Source organism: Seriola aureovittata, chromosome 18 (assembly GCF_021018895.1).
Source record: "Seriola aureovittata isolate HTS-2021-v1 ecotype China chromosome 18, ASM2101889v1, whole genome shotgun sequence".
In the NCBI taxonomy this organism is placed as follows: Eukaryota; Metazoa; Chordata; class Actinopteri; order Carangiformes; family Carangidae; genus Seriola; species Seriola aureovittata.
In genome coordinates, this window is record NC_079381.1 from 124,246 (window position 1) to 144,085 (window position 19,840).

General features: G+C 39.2%; 2 protein-coding genes across 4 annotated transcripts in view; both read right to left on the minus strand.

The window, feature by feature from the left end:
* Positions 1 to 91: 91 nt before the first annotated feature.
* On the minus strand, positions 92 to 8,213 carry LOC130186677 (uncharacterized). 2 transcript variants are annotated; one of them, XM_056403932.1, is made up of 7 exons: positions 8,099 to 8,213; positions 7,044 to 7,163; positions 6,593 to 6,964; positions 6,307 to 6,420; positions 4,556 to 5,134; positions 3,656 to 3,772; positions 92 to 3,378 (listed from the first exon to the last, which is right to left on the minus strand). In XM_056403932.1, exons 1-7 carry the CDS (start codon positions 8,178 to 8,180, stop codon positions 2,765 to 2,767), a joined length of 1,998 nt encoding a protein of 665 aa, XP_056259907.1. In that variant the 5' UTR covers positions 8,181 to 8,213; the 3' UTR covers positions 92 to 2,764. The 2 variants fall into 2 exon arrangements, with proteins under 2 accessions (XP_056259907.1, XP_056259908.1); XM_056403933.1 differs by lacking the exon at positions 4,556 to 5,134.
* An 844-nt stretch (positions 8,214 to 9,057) lies between these two features.
* Positions 9,058 to 19,840, minus strand: part of mfsd14ba (major facilitator superfamily domain containing 14Ba) — a 28,841-nt gene continuing 18,058 nt past the window's right edge. The window contains exons 6-12 of one of the 2 annotated variants that reach the window (XM_056403427.1): positions 19,023 to 19,241; positions 18,511 to 18,624; positions 17,503 to 17,574; positions 16,320 to 16,432; positions 15,686 to 15,783; positions 15,392 to 15,555; positions 9,058 to 12,394 (exon numbers count right to left, since the gene is read on the minus strand). In XM_056403427.1, the coding sequence (XP_056259402.1) occupies positions 12,125 to 12,394; positions 15,392 to 15,555; positions 15,686 to 15,783; positions 16,320 to 16,432; positions 17,503 to 17,574; positions 18,511 to 18,624; positions 19,023 to 19,241 (1,050 nt within the window). In that variant the 3' untranslated portion in view covers positions 9,058 to 12,124. Of the gene's footprint in view, positions 12,398 to 15,391; positions 15,556 to 15,685; positions 15,784 to 16,319; positions 16,433 to 17,502; positions 17,575 to 18,510; positions 18,625 to 19,022; positions 19,242 to 19,840 lie in introns of both variants that reach the window. The other variant, XM_056403426.1, reaches the window with a different exon arrangement.

Below are 19,840 nucleotides of genomic sequence, written 5' to 3' on the forward strand. Positions count from 1 at the left end.
TGCTGAGGAAGCCGCAACAGAGTACGTGGCTGGTGATCACAGATCACCACCTAGAGGAAGATCAGAGAATCACAATCAACTGTTGAACAAGTTATTGCAGAAGATACATTTTATTTTCCCAAATGAAACACAAGGGCTGCAGTCGAAAAGTCTTTTTTGTTTAGGAAGGTTCCTAACTAAGTGAAATGATGTATCTAAATGAAATGAAGCATCTAGGCGGCAACCATGACAAGAGCTGGTCGAATTCTCTAAATGATAAGGAAAGGAGCTTCAGTGCTTCCTATCTTATCTCCTTTAGCATAGGAAACACTAGGACCTTCTTTTATGAAAGGAATGGAGAAATGCCATCCCACAATTCCTTGCCACAGCAACATTTAATGTGATGCACCATTGCATTTTCCCCTCGGCAGACCAGAACAGAACAGAGCACCTGTTTTATCTTTGTGACTGGAAATGCAGTTATTGTGATTCTGATAAGGCACTAAGTCAAATTTTAACAAATGTGCAAACAACAGAGAAAGGATATAAATTATTCTTATATAAATGTGCAATACAAAAAAAAAATTCACAAATGTTTCACAGCCAGTACTACAAAATAACCATAATTGCTTCAAGAAATTTAGATTCAACCATAACCTAAATATTTAAAACTGAACAGGAATAGAATTTTTAAAAACCTTTTACATGCATAGATTAAAAAAAAAAAAAAAGACAACTTACAGATCTATAAACTTTAAATATTTTTTACAACTGATAGTAAGCTTGACATTGGAATAAAACTTTGTTGATTATAAAAGAAAAGCTAAATATAACATCTCAGACTGATGTCATATTTAAAAGTACAGTGCTTTATATATTGACAAAATTAGTTGACTAATGATTGACAGTCTTCAACTCTTTCAACATTTCAAAAAACTGCTTTGGTAATAATGTCGATTTCCCCCATAAGTGCTTACACTAAAATAAATTAAGAGGTACATTACATGTCGAAGAAGTTTGTTTGAATTGCCTTTCTGAATTTTAGTACTTCAGAAAACAAAGTGAGTTTTTAATGTCTGAATTGCTCTGTAAGCATCAAAATCATGTCTCAAATTTACCAGGAAACTAATGTTGACGTCTTTCGGTGAAGACTGAAGATAGCTGTAAAAATGTTATGTTCAACTGAATGAACTGCACATTCAGCTGAACAGAAACATTTCTCTTGAACAACACAAAGCATTAGACACTTGTAGATTTCTTGGAAAGGACCTTTAGTAAAAGTGTACATTGAGCACAGGGAATGATTTCATGCAATTTTGTCTTTTGTGAATGCTCTCTGGATCAAGTTTTGGCAACAAGCTAGTCACAAAAATTTGAAAATACTATAGTGCTTTCAGAATACTTCTTTCTGTTGTGGTTTTATCCACACTAGTGACATCCAGACGGAATTGTAAAGCAACCCAACATGGTCCAGCATGTCATATGACTTTGGTGATCCCCTGATGTTTCTCATGTCAATAAAAATGTCCACTTGCCAAACACTTTCATGACAGAATGCCCCTAGGTATAATACTGAGATGCAAACCTTTTGACCTTTGACAAGTTAATATGCTGGTGTGTAGTAAAGCATGTAACTTGTTTTTATTAGCAAAAATGAAATGCTAATTGTTCATGTCTGTTGAAATCTGAAAATTAAATTTGAGAACCAATTCTAAGTGGCAATGTTCCACATGCAAGCATTAGTAATGGCATGTTAACATGCAAGCAGATACATTAGTATATTGTCAGCATGTCACTGCATGATCAATGTGTATTTAAAAGCTAAAATATGCTAACATGTTAGTTATATTGGGCTGAAAGTCCAACAAAGGTGACAAAGTTCAGTTTGATAACAAAAAACTAGCTGAGTCTGAAATGATCTTAAAATGAACAATAATTTGTCCATCATTCCTACCAATTAGGCTCTGTATACATGACCAATGTTGAGAGCTGTATGTATCACATGGTGGGAAGGGATAGATGATGGTCACTAAAGAGTACCAAGAAGTACTTTACATGATGTATTAACTAAGTCTGTTTCCATTGTACTTTTCATTAGATTTAGCATTTTTTCAAGTTTTCAGGGTCAAATTAGGTTTAGTTACACACAAACTGAAAATGTACATAAAATAATTGGATGGAAATGCACCTACATACAGGGTAGGGAAGTTAGAAAGTATTGAGATTTCAGCCCTTGCCCTTGGCTCTACCCCTTCGTTTTACGTGTTCACATTTAGGCATAGGGTGCCCCAATTCTTGTTGAGATAGAGGGGTAGGATGAAGTGTAAGGGCTAACTGGCCCTTCAAACAAAGATTTTTCAGGGGCACACTTCAAACGGAGTGTTATGAAATATTTCCCAGAATGCCTTGCGAATCACTGGCAAGATAGCTGCGGAACTGACTCAAATGACCAAAGAAAATCACAAACGTAAAAATATTCACCGTTAACAAAGATTTTAAAATTACAACAACCATTGTATTGTCTAATGTTGTTTCAATGAATTATGGTCCTCTTCTTCATTAAAGTGACAAAAAAAAATCGTTACTAATATGCTGATGTCTTGGTAGCTATCAATTTAATCTTTTAAGCAAAATGACAGCAACAACTTATTGGACTGTCAGCGGCCTGTAACTTAGAATGAGATGACAGTTGGTGAATAATGATGGCTAAAGCAACAAGAATAAGACTCAAGCAGAAAAAAAATCACTTCACTGAGTCCGACTTAAGCTCCTCAAACAGGAAACACTAAACTTCCTCTGACACACTGTGGATCGTCTCAATGATCTTCTTCTTCAGTTTTTTCACTTTGTCTGGCGGCATCTCATTCAGACACTCCTCAACATATTTCATGAACCCGGTGTGTGGTGACACCGCTCGACTTTGACAGAACATCCTCATGAAATCCAGCATTTCGTTCATGGTGGGTGGTGCCCGGCGGCTTGCTCGTTTGCGGCCCGACAATCGGCTGTTAGTATGAGAGGAGGATGTGGAGGGGGATGGGGAGGAAGAGGGGGACGAGTGCTGAGAGTCTGGGGGAGTGGGTGAGGGTGGGGCTTTGAGGCTTTGTGGTGTGATGTTCCCTTTGGTAGCAGTTTGAGTGGCAGTATGGTAGTGTAGGGAGGAGGGTGGGGCTTGGCTGTCCAGGTGGAGGAGGTCGGATTCCTCCGGTTGGTGGCAGTGGAGGCCTTCAGGTCGCTCATCCTCATCACAGGAGTCACAGAGGAACATCAGCTCTTGGTAGTGTTTCCACTTTGGAAGGTAAAAGTCCTCTGATCCACATGTTTTGTTTGAGCTCACCGCCTTGTGCTCACGTTGGAAAATGGTTCGCAGGTTCCTGAACTTTGTCTTGATGTCTTCCACTGAAGAATAATGAATAACGGCAGAGAGTGCAGATATTTAACATACACAGTATTTATACTTGATCGATAATTTTTGTCATTTAACTTTAAACAACTGTGACAAACAGCCTGAACTTGTTAGTCTCTGCTGATAAAATCACTTTTGGCAAACGGTGTAAAGAATTATTTAGTTGAGATCATAGTTTGATTTGAACTTTGAATGTTTCTCATGATCAAAGTTGTCTTGTCTCCCAAAGGTTTCTCAACAAAACAATAACACCAGCTCCATCATCTTTACCTGTGAATGGGACCGGTTCATTTTCAGACAGGAGGCGGCTCAGAGTCTCCAACAGACTCTGTCTGAGTAGACGGTTTCTGTAGCTCTCTGACTTGTTGTTCCACAGACAGCTTTGCTCTGGAAGAAGGGAGACACCTTCAATTCTCAGATTAACACAAAATAAAAACACTTTCTGTGACATGTCCCTCCTGTATTAGTCTCTCATGTCATGTAAGATTGTTTACATGACACCAGCGACTCCTGAAACCAGCTCCCAGACACTCACTTATCCCATCCTTACCTTATTGTGGGTAGTATTCATTAAACTTCCTCACACCAAAAGTAGCTCCTAAAAATAAGGGCTGTGTCAGTCCTAACGTCCTAAGCTTTTACTCTAAGTATATTTCACAAGACATGTATAATATGCAATAAACCAAGCTCCTGTAATAAGAGGTGGTCCATGCACTTCAAGTCACTAAAACCTACTTACAATCAATCAACTGCTGTCGTTGAATAGCATGGGATCACATCATAATGTTCACATCACAGTATTACATGTTGGCGTATTTTATGTTTTTACATTATGCATATGAACAGCAAAAGAAATTATATTATTACAATTAGTTTATGATTGTATTTGTTTTTTTCAGTTATTGTTGAACAACTTTCACTAAATTTACAATTCTTCCCATTTAAGCAAGTGAAACAAGAGAGTGAAGTAAATGTCAATCAAGCCTGGTCAGTATTGACCGTCACAGTCTTACATTTAACAAATTCACCAACAACTTCAATCACTTGAACCTCAACAATTCGATTGATTCTATTCGATTCAATTCAATTCAATTCAATTCAATTCAATTCAATTCAATAAACTTTTTTTGTCCCCAGGGGCAATTTAAAAGGCACAATGATGCCACCTACCAGAGTAAAATGATATGAGTTGCTGAACTTTGTCCTCACTCCAGTGGCAGCGGGGGTCTGTGCTCAGTCTGCTGTCTGACTGAACTGGACCGGATACAGAGAAATTTAGAGGAGAGGGGTTTGAACAAGGTTTGGTGTCTAGTGATGAAGTAGATAGAGAGACTGGGAATGTGGAAGGAGCTGTTTGATTTGCTAGTTTGAGACTGTCTGGAGATGCAGAGATTAGGATTTGGTATGCAGCGGTATGGGTTTTGTCGTTGCTCTGACTGGAGTTAGAGAGAGCAGAGTTTTTATTGACCTTGATGCTATTGGTTTGGGTGGAACTGGAAGACAGGCTGCTTAGGGTGGAGGATGGTGTTTGGTTTCCATTGTCTAGGTCCTCGTCTTCCTGTGGCATTAGTATCTGTAGGTTGTCTGTGCTGTTGTCTTCATCGCAGGACTCACAGAGGAAGAACAGCTGCTGGTAGTGTTTCCATTTGGACACGTAGAGTTTGTTAGACACGCTGCTCGCCTGGACCGCCTTATATTCACGGTTAAAAACTGTCCGAAGGTTCTTGAATTTGCACTTTATGTCTTCGACTGCAAAACACCAACAAGGAGTCACATTACATGAGTCCACGAATTAATACTCACATCTTCTACCTAATCTTGTTTCTCATATGAATGTTTTTTTCCTCTGTTAGATTTGAGTTAGTTTTTCTTTGTTGTGCCATTAACTTAACTCAGTCTTAATTAAGGAGTGTTTTCTTTATATGAGTGTAAAATGTGAAAGTGTCTCAGTGGCAAACTCTGCAGTTATAAAGTGCTTTTTGGACTCTTTTAGCTTGTAGTTTCAGTTTAACAGAATATTAGAATGTGGTTCAGTCACAGTACTCAAATCAAACCTGTTTCCAGCAGCAGCAGGTGGCTGTTTTCACCAAAGAAGCTCTAATAAACCCACTGTACACTTCCTGCCCTGCACCACAGCAGACAGACACAGTTAGAGATTGGCTGGTGAAGAAAGTGGAACATTTAAGCAGTTAAGGAGACTGATATTTCTCAGGAGTTGGTAGAGATGTTGCTCTTAGTCTATAGAATGTGGAAATTGACAGCTGTTTGCAAACATGTTTGCCATTAAAACAGCTGTCTATAATCTGAAAGCTTCTTATGTAGTTTAACTGCTGTAAAAAAAAAAAAAAAAAAAAAGGAAAATCAAGCTTTCATTCCTCATTTGATGAGACCATCTCAGATTCTTACATACATAGATCCTGCACCCTGTTTGCTATCACTATAAAGCTATAATTCTACTGGTTTTAAAATTATGTTTGGGACATCCCATTCACTTGAATGGGAAAGTGGTGTCAGACTTTTTGACCCCACTGTATCTGCACATTATAAAGCTTATCCATCTGCCCTGTAATTCTGTGCAGGATCTCCGGCTACAGTACATGTTGCTGTCAGGTTACAGTCACAGGTTTTAGTTTTGATCTCTTTACAACCATGAGATAGTATCATTATCACTGGGATGACAAGAAATTACGAAACTGCACATAATCACTGCACCTGGCTATTATTCAGCCAAAATGTATAAATGAATGTGAAAGTAAGGGTTCCTATGCCAAATAACATGTAACCTTCTGGCCAAGAGTACCTGAATGTGCAAATACTGCCAACTCTTTTACTGTAAGCTCCAATAGGAGTTAAACCACTAACCCTTATGATGATGTGATGGGATGTAACCATTAAAAGAAGTAGGACCATGTGACATTTACCTGTGAAAGACACTGAGTGATCAGACAGCTGGCCTCTCAGAGCTTCCAGTAGACTCAGTCTGAGCTGCCGGTTGTTGTGGTTTTCAGACTTCTTGTTCCACAAACAGTTGTGCTCTGTGCACAACAACACACAGCATAGCTTCAATCAGCTATCAAACACTGTCACTGTAAGAATCCAACTTGTCATTAGGTTTTTTTTCTATATCAATACCTGTGTAGTTACTAAAGTAAGTAAGTAAGTAATAATTAGTAATTTTTTTGAAGATGTAATCAGTGCTTTATTTACCGGAATAAAAGGCTATCAGGGCACGCTCCCTCTCTTCAGTCCAGTAACATTTAACCATCATGTTGGAGGGGACGCAGGAAGATGAGGTGGAGGGGAAAGAGGTGGATGGGGTGGGAAGGAAGGAGATGATCAGTCCTGGTGATGTAAGGACAGACTGTGTCTCCGCCTGTGGAAGAGTCAGCGGCGACAGTGGCTGCTCATCAACACAGTCGTCCTGGTCCCAGCAGCCCTGCAGGAACATCAGCTGCTGGTAGTGTTTCCACTGTGGTACAAACACATCTTCTCCCTTGCACACCTTGCTTGCCTTTACCATTTTGTACTGACGCTGAAAGGTGGTACGAAGGTTCTTGAACTTATTCTTAATGTCTTCCACTGGAAAGAAGTTTAAGATTAGATTTCATTTCCTCCAGAATGCAGCTTTGAAAGTGAGAAAATCTACCTGCAGCCTTACCTGTGAAGGGAACAGGTGGGGGGTGGGCTGACAGAAGGATCCTCAGTTGTTCCAGAGTTTTCCATCGCAGCTGTCTGTTCTTATAGCTCTCAGACTTGTGGTTCCACAGACAACTGTGCTCTGGGAAATGAAAACAAACCAAATCCTTGACCACTGCAACATTGCTGAACACGTCTGTTTGTTCTTGGCTAATGTTGCATCATACAAAATGCTTGACAGTGTCATACATCAAGTTCAACAAGACATTTGTCTGGAACACCTTAAAAAATATTTAAGTAGTTTAAATCGCTAACTTAAAGTGACTTGAAATCATTTATCTAAAGTTAGTCTGTTGTAAGCCAGTCGATATACAATGTTACCAGTCTACAAATAGTGATAAATATTATGTACATTTGAAATATGCCAATTCTGGTAATGATTTTTCTGTTTTCTTTGTAGTAACACACATTGTATACAAGTACAAAGTAACGTGTATGTTGTCATACATGAGTCTTTAGTCATTAAATGTGGAGTTTCACTCACCATAGCTTCTGAACAATTATTGTATAATGTTCGCTATACTTGAGAGTAAAATGTCTAAAATAATTATCAACTAAAGGTATGGCTATAAATGAAGTTAATTTGATGTAACAAAAACGTATGTATTCACTGTAACTTAGACGTTCGGTACAGAGTAATAACAATAATATGGATCTGAAATGATGTGGATTTTCCCTCATTCACTCTATTTCCAAAGAATTAAATTAAATTAGAAAGCCTTCAAACTTCGTTGATTTCTTATATTTATATTAAGACCTACATACAACAAGTTCAGAAACCATAAACAAAGATCAATAAGCCGTTGTTGACGTATTTCAGAGGAGTAACCTGCTAACTTGACTTCAGTTGCTAGTCGCCATTGCTATTGTCTGTCCGTATCGCTCATTGCTAACAGCCATCGGTCTAATCTAGCAACGGTTGCCACAAAATGTTGCAGCTTCCCACAAAACATCGATGAAAACATAAACTTTTCATGTACTGAACCACAAAAAGCTGCTGTTGTAAAGTTGACTTACTGGAGAAAAACGCTATGAGCGCCCTCTCTTTCTCCTCCGTCCAGTATCTCTCTAGTGTGAAGCTGAACGGTGACACCTCCATATTTGTTGTTGCCGTTTGGCCGTCTTTACCCGGCTGCTAGGTCACATGACCTAAAATCCAGTCTCAGATTGGACGATTTCTGGATATTCCCGAACAATAACCCACATTGCCCAGTAGAGGTCACTAAACGTATGACAACATCACAACACACAGAGGCACTTCTATCTTCTTCTACATTTAATGTCCTTTTTTTTCTTCAAATAAGTTAAATACTACGCAGTTGATGATTTAATTAAAGATGATTTAAATGTAAATATTACATTACAGTAATGAACATTAAGACAAAACAAAATATATGTATTTAAAAATATTAATAATTAATAATGTGAATAGAATAAATGTTCATTATTGAATGAATCCTTGACCTGGAAACAGCAGTTGACTGTCTCCATGCAAAGTCCATTTAGCAGCTGTTCTGGAGCTTTTGATCATTTTAAGAATGAACCTTCAATCTCATCAATCAGATCAATCATAATCCCATGAATCAAGATTTTAAAACAGGATAGAGGGGAAATCCTTAACATGCTCAAAAAAATGCAAATTCGAACATGTCCATGACAAATAGACCTCTTTATCTTCTGAGGAAGATCATGTAATACAATTTAAACTAATGGGCCCTGTGGTGACATTGTTTTTTCATCTGGTGTGCCAAAGGTTGGGACTTTCAATTTCAAATTTCTTTTAATAAAAAATAAACACAATATTGTTAATAATAGTAATAGTAAATCGTTAAGTAGAATTTATTAAAATCTAGACATTGTTAATGTATTCATAGCTCTTTCAGCAGGAATATTCAAGGAACTCAGGGGGATGTAAGGATGTGAACAACAACAACCAGCTGGAATTTGGAAAAAAGAGGAAAATATAAAGCACATCATGCAAGTGTTGCTCTGTTTTAATTTCCAATAACCAACAAATTGCTGGTACAACTCCAGACAAGACACTAGACAAAGTGTATTTACAGTGAATCCCCACATCTATTTAATTTCATCACATGTACAGACATCCAATCCATGTACAATATTTACACTGATGAGTCAGTTTTACTGCTGCTGAACCAACTGAGCAAGTGCCGTTGTCAAGTAAATAACATAACAGTATTCAAATGCACACTAATATCCTACTTATGATCTGTGTTCTTGAGTATTTGCTCATACAAACATCATATCATGACTAAAGAAACCAGGATTATCATCTTGGTTTTCATAGGTCTCAATGTGATTTGGGTTATTTCAAAAGAAACTGGTATACTAAAAAATACTAGAAGACTAGAAGAAGCAAAATACCTCAAATGATAATGGTAGAAAAAACAGGTGCCTTTGTCATTATGGAAATGAAATAAAACTTTGTTTTTCATTAATGAAAGAGCAAAGACAATAAATTAGATGGCAGAACTCATTGAAATACAGATATGTTTAAATCTGTAGAGTGCAAATAAATTAAATTGGTTCAGCACCATTCAAACGTTATTTAAAAAATCACAAACCAAATATGACCACAGACAGAAAAGTGTTCATGTAAACACTCAGGTGAAGGAATCTGTTTCAAAGAGTAATCTGAACGAACACGAACAACAAAAGTAGAATGATTGTTGGTCTTTTATAACGGTTTAGCTGCACAAGGGAAACTGAACCCCCCCACCCAACCAGCCAGACTGTGATTGTGTCATTGAGCTTCACAGGACAAAACAATGATGGAAAACCTTCTTATAAGCCCCAACAAACAAGCCAGTCCCACACTTCACCTACATAATATACAAACCATAATATTCACATGTAGCCTTACATTTTAAGGTCATAAAGCAAATAACTATGTACACTCTGTGCTATTTATGTACTGTTAAACTATTCAGCATTTGTTCCTAATCTTCTCTAAAGCTTTTGTAAAATCTCTGTCTGATGCTTCAAGTATATGTTCATTCACAGGAATATCACTGCTGTCAGGGAAAAACCTCACAAATAACTGTCCAGCTGACCTCAATGTTTTTCTAATCATACAATGAAGGACTGTCAGTTATGAGAAACCCTTAGCACACAAATGCCCAACTGATCTCACAGTTTAAATGAAACACTAGACTTGTAACACAAGGGTCCAAGCACCCGGCGCAACTTGGAATTAAAGGCACACTGACCCTAGGCAATTAGAACTCCATGGTGTCATGCTGCCAACTAGTTGTATTTCTAAACCTACATTCTGGAGAGGCAGTAGATGATAGCATGACACTATGGGAAGCCAAGTTATGTAATAAATTAATTTTATATATTAAAAAAGTCAGATTTTCTATATGTGCAAACCACATTTGGTGACATTTAACTTTGTACTGCTGAGCTAACAGCAACATTGTGTCATAGTGCCACCAAGTTTGGTATGGAACATCTGGAGTACACACAGGATGTGCACACCAAATCTAGTGTCTTTGAAAATCCATTGGTGACCTGGAGCTAAATCATTATCATTGTTCAAAAATGTATGACAGTGCAACCTGCAATCCAGTTAGCACCAATTGGATATGCACACCAAAACTGGTGACATTTTAAGAATGTAATCCTGAGATAAAAGACAAAGTGTGTTACAATGCCAGTTATTGTTGGACTTGCACCAAATCAGACAATCTATTGTGAGGTAAGTATTTTTCTTGTATTTTACTTGCAAAGTTCACATATATACCTTCAACAGTTTGAGCTGCAGAACCACCTTTCACTGAAATCAAAAACAAGTATGAGCACACACTGCTGGTACTTGGACTGCTAAAAAGTTAAACACTGAGGCTTTCCCTCTGCCAACAGCCAGCAGCACTTTCATAAAGTGACTTTGATATATAAATGAGTGACTGAATATGAGTAAAGCCAGGTTGAGTGTGATTTAAAAACACTTATCTGAGGTAGAGTGACAAACAACTGGTCAAATTAAAAGTAAAAACTATCCAGTGATGTGTTTAATGTAACTTCTGTATCATTCAGGATTTCTTTTGTTTCTCATAATTCTTTCTAAAATATCTACAATAAATACATTTTGGGTCTGTTACCAAATGAATAAATTATTAAATAAATTTTAGTAAATTACAATTAAAGATGAAACTTGGCTAAGCAAATGACCGTGAGATGAAAATACTGATTAAAATTGATATTTTGACATGTTGGATTTCAGGTGGTTGACTCATCTCTCAGGTCTTCACATTCATACTTTAGCATCGATAGCTCATACAAGGTTAGATACTGTACAAAAACAATAAAAATCCCCTAACCCTGGCTAAAAGAAAAAACTGTAACAAAAAAGTGTTATTCAACAAAATAGTGTATAAGTCAACACTGATATTTTGGCTGCTGTAAATATGTTGCAGATATGTTTCCTTTGTACAAATACCAGTAAGAAATGAAACACAACATTAAAATACAGCTTCAAAATGATACAGCTGAAGGTAAAAACACCTTTTCTTGTTTATCACAAAAACAATCAACAACTTCAAGCTTTAAGATGAACAATAATCCTCCCATGTAAACCTTAAAGATACTTCTCTCTAACTTCAGATAATTTTATGTGGGTTTATCCTAAAACCGCAACCATCCCATTAAAAAAGACAGTTGGTCCCTCCTCTTGTCAATCAAATAATGGCTTCTGTTGAAACTGTGGTCTTCCTGTTGGTCCCAATCAAATAATCATTTCCTCTGTCCAATCAAACCATGACATCTTATGACATCTTATTGGCAGCTCTTTGCTCCCGCCCCCTCATTTAAGAACCATCCTTATTGGTTGCACACATGTTACTTCCTATGCTCGTGGTCAGTGAAGCAATATGTTAGTTCCTCCTGCTGGCAAAGACTTCGAAAGTATGCGTAGTCCCGCCCTGTGGCAAACGAGTTACTGGTTCTTTGTCTTTTTTTGCAAAATGTCAATCAATAAAACAATGATGTTATCTGACCCTCTGTGGTTCTTCAACCTGTCCATCAAACAATACTGTCCTGCAGCAGTGGCTCGAAGTCCTCATCACTGGCAGTGGGAGGGGTCTCCTCATCACTGCCTGGAAGGGGAGTGTTGATGTGGATGCCAGCCAGCGAGGACATTGACTCTTTGCTGTCTGGGTGGGGCTTGTCGCCGAGGGACAGCTGGGATGAAGAAGAGGAGCAGGAGGGTTTCTCAGGGATGAAGAGAGCAACAAGGAAGGCGACGACCACAGTACACGCTCCCAACAAGAAGGGCGGGCCAGGGATGAGCGCCTGCTGAGAGAGACAGAAAACAAGAGATAATTTTTTCCTTTCTTTTTTTCATTTTTTATCTTTCATCTGGAGCAGAACAGACTTGAAGTATGCCCAATATTTCTGCTTTTTTCAAATTTGATTTTCATTTTAATTTAACACATTTAATTGTGCTCAATTGAAACTGCACTGACCTGAGTGCAAAATATTCTTTCTGCATCAACCTAGTCGTGAGGAACTAAGATAAGTTTATAAATGTGGCCCTAAGGAACAAATGAGATCATATTTATTTATTACATAAGTTTTGTAGTTTTTTTGCAAAGGGTTTTTAAATGTATTTTTTAATAGTTTAAAAAATATTAAATTACATTGCTCCCATTTGCATTCATCTCTCCACAACAACAGTTCTGATTGAGTCCACAGTCCTGCCAAGCACAGATCCAGTCTTTTTTACCAGCTTGTCCAGTCTCTTGTGGCATAAAGGAGTACACTGGCCACCAGTGACTGATAAAACATGTGCAGCATTTCACTACAGACGTCAAAGGACCTGAGCTTCCTGAGGAAAAAGAACCGGCTCTGCCCCTTCAGGAAGATGACATCAGGGACCAGTCCAGTTTACTGTCCAGGTGCACACCTAGATATTTATAAGTGTGCACCACCTCAATGTCATTCCCTCGAATGTTGACTGAGTGAAGCCAGTCAGGTGAGATTTGAGAGTAACATTGTAAAAATCCCCCAATATTGCAATGAATGCATCAGGGTGCTGGGTCTGCACTCTAGCAACAGTCTCATGGATGATGTCACACGCAACTACAAGCTCTGCTGGTGGTTGAATGTAAACAACAATGGCGACGATGTGAGAGAACTCCTTCAATACATAGTACGGTCTAAGACCAACTGCCAACAGTTCAATATCCCAACAGCAGATCTTCTGTGATATGACTGCAGTTGTACCATCTATTGAGCCTGTGTATATTCTCATTTGTCCAGGTCATAGTATCCTAAAGGAGTTTTTTTAAATCGAAAACAACTGGACTAGGTTATTTGTCTGGGAAGACGTTTCACCTCTCATCCAAGAGGCTTCATCAGTTCGTGTACGTGTCTGACCAGGCTGGGACTGGTCCTACTTTCTGGTGTGGAGACCCAGGTATTTAACCTCTTGTGGGCGTTCACAAGGCTGATGATGTCACTGGTTCCCTTTTGTGCTCCAAGTGTCAACGACAGTCGTTTGCATGACTGTCGTTGGTGGAAAATTGGTTTCGACTTCGTTAGTTCTCTATTGTGACAGTCGTTGGAGTCACATGTCACTTGTGAACAGTTGTTATTCTTGGAGGCTAGATTGTTGAGTCTCCTGGGAAGGGATGAAAGGGCAGCATTGTAAATTGGAGATAGGTGGTGTCTGAGACCTCCTCCCCTGTTGAGGGATGGTTTCTCTATTTTTACATAGATGGCCTCTTTTACTCTTCTTTCGAACCAACTGTCCTCTCTGTCTAGGATGTGGACATTGCTGTCCTCAAAGGAGTGGGCTTTCTCCTTGAGATGTAAATGGACAGCGGAGTCCAAGCCTGAGGAGTTAGCTCTCCTGTGTTGGGCCATGCGTTTATGCAGTGGTTGTTTCGTTTCTCCAATGTAGAGGTCATTGCATTCCTCGTTACACCGGACTGCATACACCAGATTGCTTTTGCGGGTGTGTGGTGTTCTGTCTTTGGGGTGTACCAACCTCTGTCTGAGTGTGTTGCTGGGTTTGAAATACACAGGGATACGGTGTTTGTTGAAGATCCTCCTGAGTTTTTCTGATACTCCAGACACATATGGAATGACTATGTTGTTTCTCTTGTTTAGTTTTTCTTTCTCAACCACTTTGCTGGTTTTCTTTCTGGAAGTAGCTGCAGTTTTCACAAAGGTCCAGCTAGGGTAACCACAAGTTGTGAGGGCAACCCTCAGGTGCTTGTGTTCTGCCCCTTGGGCCTGTGAGCTGGTGGGCACGTTATCAGCTCTGTGTTGCAGGGTTCTGATCACACCAAGCTTGTGTTCCAGAGGGTGGTGTGAGTCGAAAAGTAGATATTGGTCTGTGTGTGTGGGTTTTCTGTATACCCCAATATGGATGCTCCTGTCCTTTTCCATATGGACGTCACAATCTAAGAAAGGCAAACTATTGTCCTTGGCATCCTCTGGTGAACTTGATGTTTTTGTCCACTGAGTTAATGTGTTCGGTAAAAGCTTGCACCTCTTAGGTTTTGATTTCGACCCATGTGTCGTCCACATACCTGAACCAGTGGCTCGGTGTTGTTCCTTCAAAGGAGTTCAAGGCCTTGTTTTCTACCTCCTCCATGTATAGATTTGCCAAAATAGGGGATACTGGTGAACCCATGGCGCAGCCGTGTTTTTGTCTGTAAAATTTGCCATTAAACTGGAAATATGTGGTGTTCAGGCACAAATCCAGAAGCTGGCAGATGTGTTCAGGTTTGAGATTTGTTCGGTTTTGCAGGGAAATGTCTTGCGTCAGTCGTACCATCTATTGTTTACAAGTAGAACCAGTCTTCCACCTTTATTCTTTCCACTTGCTCTGGCGTCTCTGTCCGCTTTAACCAGGTCTCCGTGCAACACATTAGACTATACTCACGATATGCTTGCTGGTTATTCACAAGTACCTCCATTTCATCATACTTGTTAGCCAGGGAGTTGACATTGCCCATGAGGATTGATGGTAGAAAAGGCCTATATCTCCATATCTTAGCCTTTAGCTTAGCCCCGGCCCTGCATCCATGGTACGGCTTCTTCAGCTCAGCCGATATGGGATGTTTAACTCAAAATCTGGTACACTTTAAAGCCAGGAGTAATATATACAAATATATTGCAAAAACAATACAAGCTACGCAGACTTACTGCCACTTGTTGCCAGCGCATCCAAGACGTTTTCTCTGGCCATGGGGCTGTCTGACAATCCCAAACCTCACACACTACATCTATTACTGTCCAAAATACTGTGCAGGTGAAACAGATTGTTGTTACAAGTACCTCAGTGGGACTATGCAGAGGCAGGGGGTCGATGCTGTAGTCTCCCTGTATGGGGTCCATGGTGTTGAGCTCAACATTGAATAGGAAGAAGATGAATCCATAGAGAGCTGGGCCCAGACCATTACAGAGACCTCTGATCCCTGTGATCATCCCTTGAACCACACCTGAAGGGGAAGGAGACAGCTCAGCTTATTGCTGACACAGTAAACATATTTTTAGAATGAGAGGAGAGGAGAGGAGAGGAGTGGAGAGGAGATAGGAGGAGAGGAGAGGAAAGGAGATTTTCTTTCTCACCTTGTTTATCAGGATCAGCAGACTGTGACACCAGAGCAGAAACAGCTGGGAAGGTGATGGAGGACATCGCTGCTACAGCACCAGCCGCCCACATCATCCTGTTAACACACATACACATACACATACACACACACACACACACACACACACACACACACACACATAAACATTCGTTTTGAATATACAAACGAGTATGTAGGCAGGTAAAAAGGGTTATATAAAACACAGTTGCATTATTTGTACTCGAGTACCAGTAAAAGTATTGCTAGTTTTATACTCCGCTCCACCAGCAGTGAACAAATATATCAATCAGTAGAATAATTTCTAAGTCTGATTAATCATTTCTTATGACATTAGGCAGCTATATTTCCTCTATTTTCAACTATAACCTGCTGTACTTGGTTAGATGATGAGATTAGAGTCGGGGGATAGTTTAACCTGTAACGTATACAGATTGCTGGTAGGATCTTAGGCAGTTGGTGGCTGTGGTAACATCTCACTGTTTACACCTGTACAATCAATGTAAGCTTCCACAGAAACCAACAACACACACACACACACACACACACACACACACACACACACACACACACACACACACACACACACACACACACACACACGCAGATCTCACCATGGCTCTGATCCAAAGCCGTACCAGGCCAGCTGAAGGATTTGGAAGCCCAAACCCAACAGAACAGTGTTCTTATTACCCAGAGTTCTCATCAGGAGAGTGAGGAAGAGAGTCTGAGGAGAAGGGGGAGGAAGAGAATTTCTAATTTGAATAAAACTATTACTACAAGTAACAGTTAAAGTTAGTTGTATCAGTATGAGCATATTTGATTATCTGTCCTTTTACACTAATGTTGGTCTGTAGCGAAAGGTATCATTAGTGCAAATGACAAACTGTACTGACAAACACTTCAAGTGGCATAAATGTTTTAGCGATTAAGTCGAATTTAGCCTGGTCCTGCAGCTGTTGTCCAGCTAGATGCGTCAGTAACTTTTTTTTACAAGTAAGACAAAGAGACTGTTTGATCCAGAACCAGCAGGTTCAGGATCCACTTCCTAATACTGTATTTATTTTAGCATATTCATATCTATCCCTAATATTTACTATACACACCCAACAGACCTAACATGTTTGAATATAAAGAACTTGTATGATCTAAACAAATTGTCCTATCACACGAATCAGGACCAGAATTACAGTCCAGTCATCCCCATGGATGGCCAAGCACCTGCCTTTTCTTCTGCCTCTGGCCTCATCAAGCACCATTTTTTTTAAATATGTGTATCTATGTATAGTTATCTTTTTGACTGACAGTATTTTACCTTTTTATTGTTATTTCCTGTTCATTGTATTCTGCACCAAACACCAAGCCAAGTATCTTGTAAGTAATAAACAGGCAATAAACCTTAATTTCTGATTCTGCCTTTGTGATGATGTTATCATCCCTTCTTCATGCTGCTGTAGCCTGACACCCATGTATCATGCAGTATCCCCTTGCCTTCATATTTTTATAGGTAAATAAAAACATACTGTTTGTATCACAAGTACTCAAAATTTATTTTAGTGCTAACAACAATTTTAACTATCAACAATAACTGTGCATGTAAATAATAAATTATAAGGAACATGGGGAAAACAACAACATGATTAACTGGACAGGGGCGAAGAGGTGAAATGCTGCCCCCTACGGAGGTGGAGCAAGTAGCACGATCTTACACATTACACCTTTAAATCACATATCCATTTAATCTGGATATCTGGCACTTGAAATGATCTATGTCTAAATATCCTCTGCATGTGTTACCTGTGCTACGATGGACAGAATGCCCACCACTCCAATAAAAACAGCAATGGTTGTGGAGGAGAAATTTATGACCTAGAGGGACAGACAGAAATTATTAGTATTATTGTGTTACTTTTTGAGAAGCTTGGCAGGTGTCAAGAGAAAAAATATATAATAATGTTCATTCTACATTTTACATTTTGTTACATTTCAGTCATACATTTGTTCATACACATGTTTAAGGGATGTCATAGACAACACAATGTTGTGTAATGGGTAAAATCCAAAGTACGACCATGTGCCGAACCAGTTAGTTCTTCAATTATCACAGTGCTCAACAGGAACATCAAAGCTCCATGCTCTATGAAAGGCATACATTTTGTCATTTGGGAATTTAGAACAATCTTTGAATTGTGCATATAAGATGAAATCATCAGCATAAAAACAATGCCATGGTCAGTTTTTTAATTAAAATATAATATAGCTTAATCACCGAGCAAATTGCAGAGAGCCTAATATAGATCCTTTTGGGAAGAAGATGATTTGAACCAGCTGTAAGCAGAATCATCAAAACCAGTGGAAGGCAGCTTATTTCATGACAGGCCCCCTGAGGTGAAGTGTTCAGAGGTCAACAATGTCCTCACCAGTCAGCTTTGTTACGTTTAAGTTTATCAATGCATCATATACTTCTCAGTATGTGTTAGGTCTGAGCAAAAGTTTGTTGTTATGGTTGAACTGAGGACGGGGAAGGATACAATGACGTTATCAAACAGGTCACATGCATCTGCAATGAAATTATTATTGCAAGATTCAACCATAACTGTTGCACCAAATCTTTGACATTTTTAGACGTTAAGTTCAAATTCAACTGTTATATTCTGTTTCTATAATGTGCACACATAATTTGCATGATTTGAGAACATACATTTCAAATAGTTGTCATAATGAGTTGCCTTAATGATAGTAGTGTAATGTTAGTAACATCAGTAATGCTGACATTTGTAGGAAAACACTGCTGGTATGTCTTACCTGTCTCAGGTAGAGGAAGAAGCTTGAGTACTGTCCAGCCTCCGGGAGGTAAGACAGGAACACAGTGATACAGATGAGTAAGACAGTAGAGTCCTGACCCACCTTTCTTAGTGACTGAAGAGAGAGAAAGAGACAGAGACAGTAAATACAACACCGACGCTGTCAGACGAGCAGTTAGTCATCAATGAATGCCTTGGACTCAAGGGTCAATGTTACTGGCTGTGAAATGCATCTGACTCATATCCACTACCTAATTTTGTTTCATTATTACCCTAGAAGTAAAGGGCTTTGACACATACTATAATCCTATCTCATCATTCAATTATTCAAATAATGTAACTGTGTTTAGGAACATTGAGGTGTCTTTGCCTCCACTCTACATACATACTGTGTCCAAAAACAGAGGAATCATCTGATCATTAAGAAAAGCCTTCATGCAACTACAAAACAAATCAGTCGGCTACAAAATCATTATTCAACCAACTGACCAATCCTATATACTTGATACTGACAGAAAAGGGGTCGGCCTGCTCCCAGGATATGGGTGCCCCCCAGGTGTTGAGCCTCATCTTGTCTGGCAGAGACTCGGGCATGGCCAGCAGGATGAAGCAGATGTCTGCCAGAGCGATCAGTGTGGCCACCAGAACCACCAAGTTGTCCCCATACCAGGCTGACAGATAAGCCCCAATAGCTGGGCTTGTCACCAGGCTGGCTGCAAAAGTAGCTGACACCTAGAGAGATAACAGGAGAGGGAGAGAGAGAGAGAGAGAGAGAGAGAGAGAAAGAGGGAGCAAGGCAGAGGAGATTTTCTGCTACAGTACTTGTAATACTTGCTAATATGCTGATGTTTAACAGGTATAATACTTAATATCTTCACCATTTTGGTGTCAGTATAATAACATTTGCTAATTAGCAATAACCACAAATTCCATTTGAGGTTGGGAATGTCATTAGTTTTCCAGGTATTTGGTCATAGAATTATTGGGTTAGTTGAAACTGTGTAGCTTGAAAAGAGACAGTGGTTCTCTGCAAGGTCTGGTGGTACCAAACCAAAAGCTTGGCCAAAGGGAGGAACTGTGTGCTACATATTATCATGCTCAAGTCAGCCTGATCGCTCATCTTTTTGCTGTTATCTCATGAATATTCCCCTCAAAAGCCTTTACTGAAGCTAGGTACACTATCTAGCATGGTAGCAGAAATCTTCTATCTTTAAAACCTGTTTATTCCTTAAAGGAGCAGTGTGTAATATTTACGGGAATCTATTGGCAGAAATGGAATATACACTGTTGCCCATAAAGTTGAAATAATTTTGTTTTCAGACACAATCCTC

Excerpts from the sequence above, each read along its gene's own strand:
- LOC130186677 (XM_056403932.1), bottom strand. The coding sequence starts at position 8,180 with ATGGAGGTGTCACCGTTCAGCTTCACACTAGAGAGATACTGGACGGAG. Across the intron at positions 6,965-7,043 it reads CCCACCTGTTCCCTTCACAG|TGGAAGACATTAAGAATAAG; the intron begins GTAAGGCTGCAG and ends ACTTCTTTCCAG. Across the intron at positions 6,421-6,592 it reads CCTGATAGCCTTTTATTCCG|AGCACAACTGTTTGTGGAAC; the intron begins GTAAATAAAGCA and ends TGTTGTGCACAG.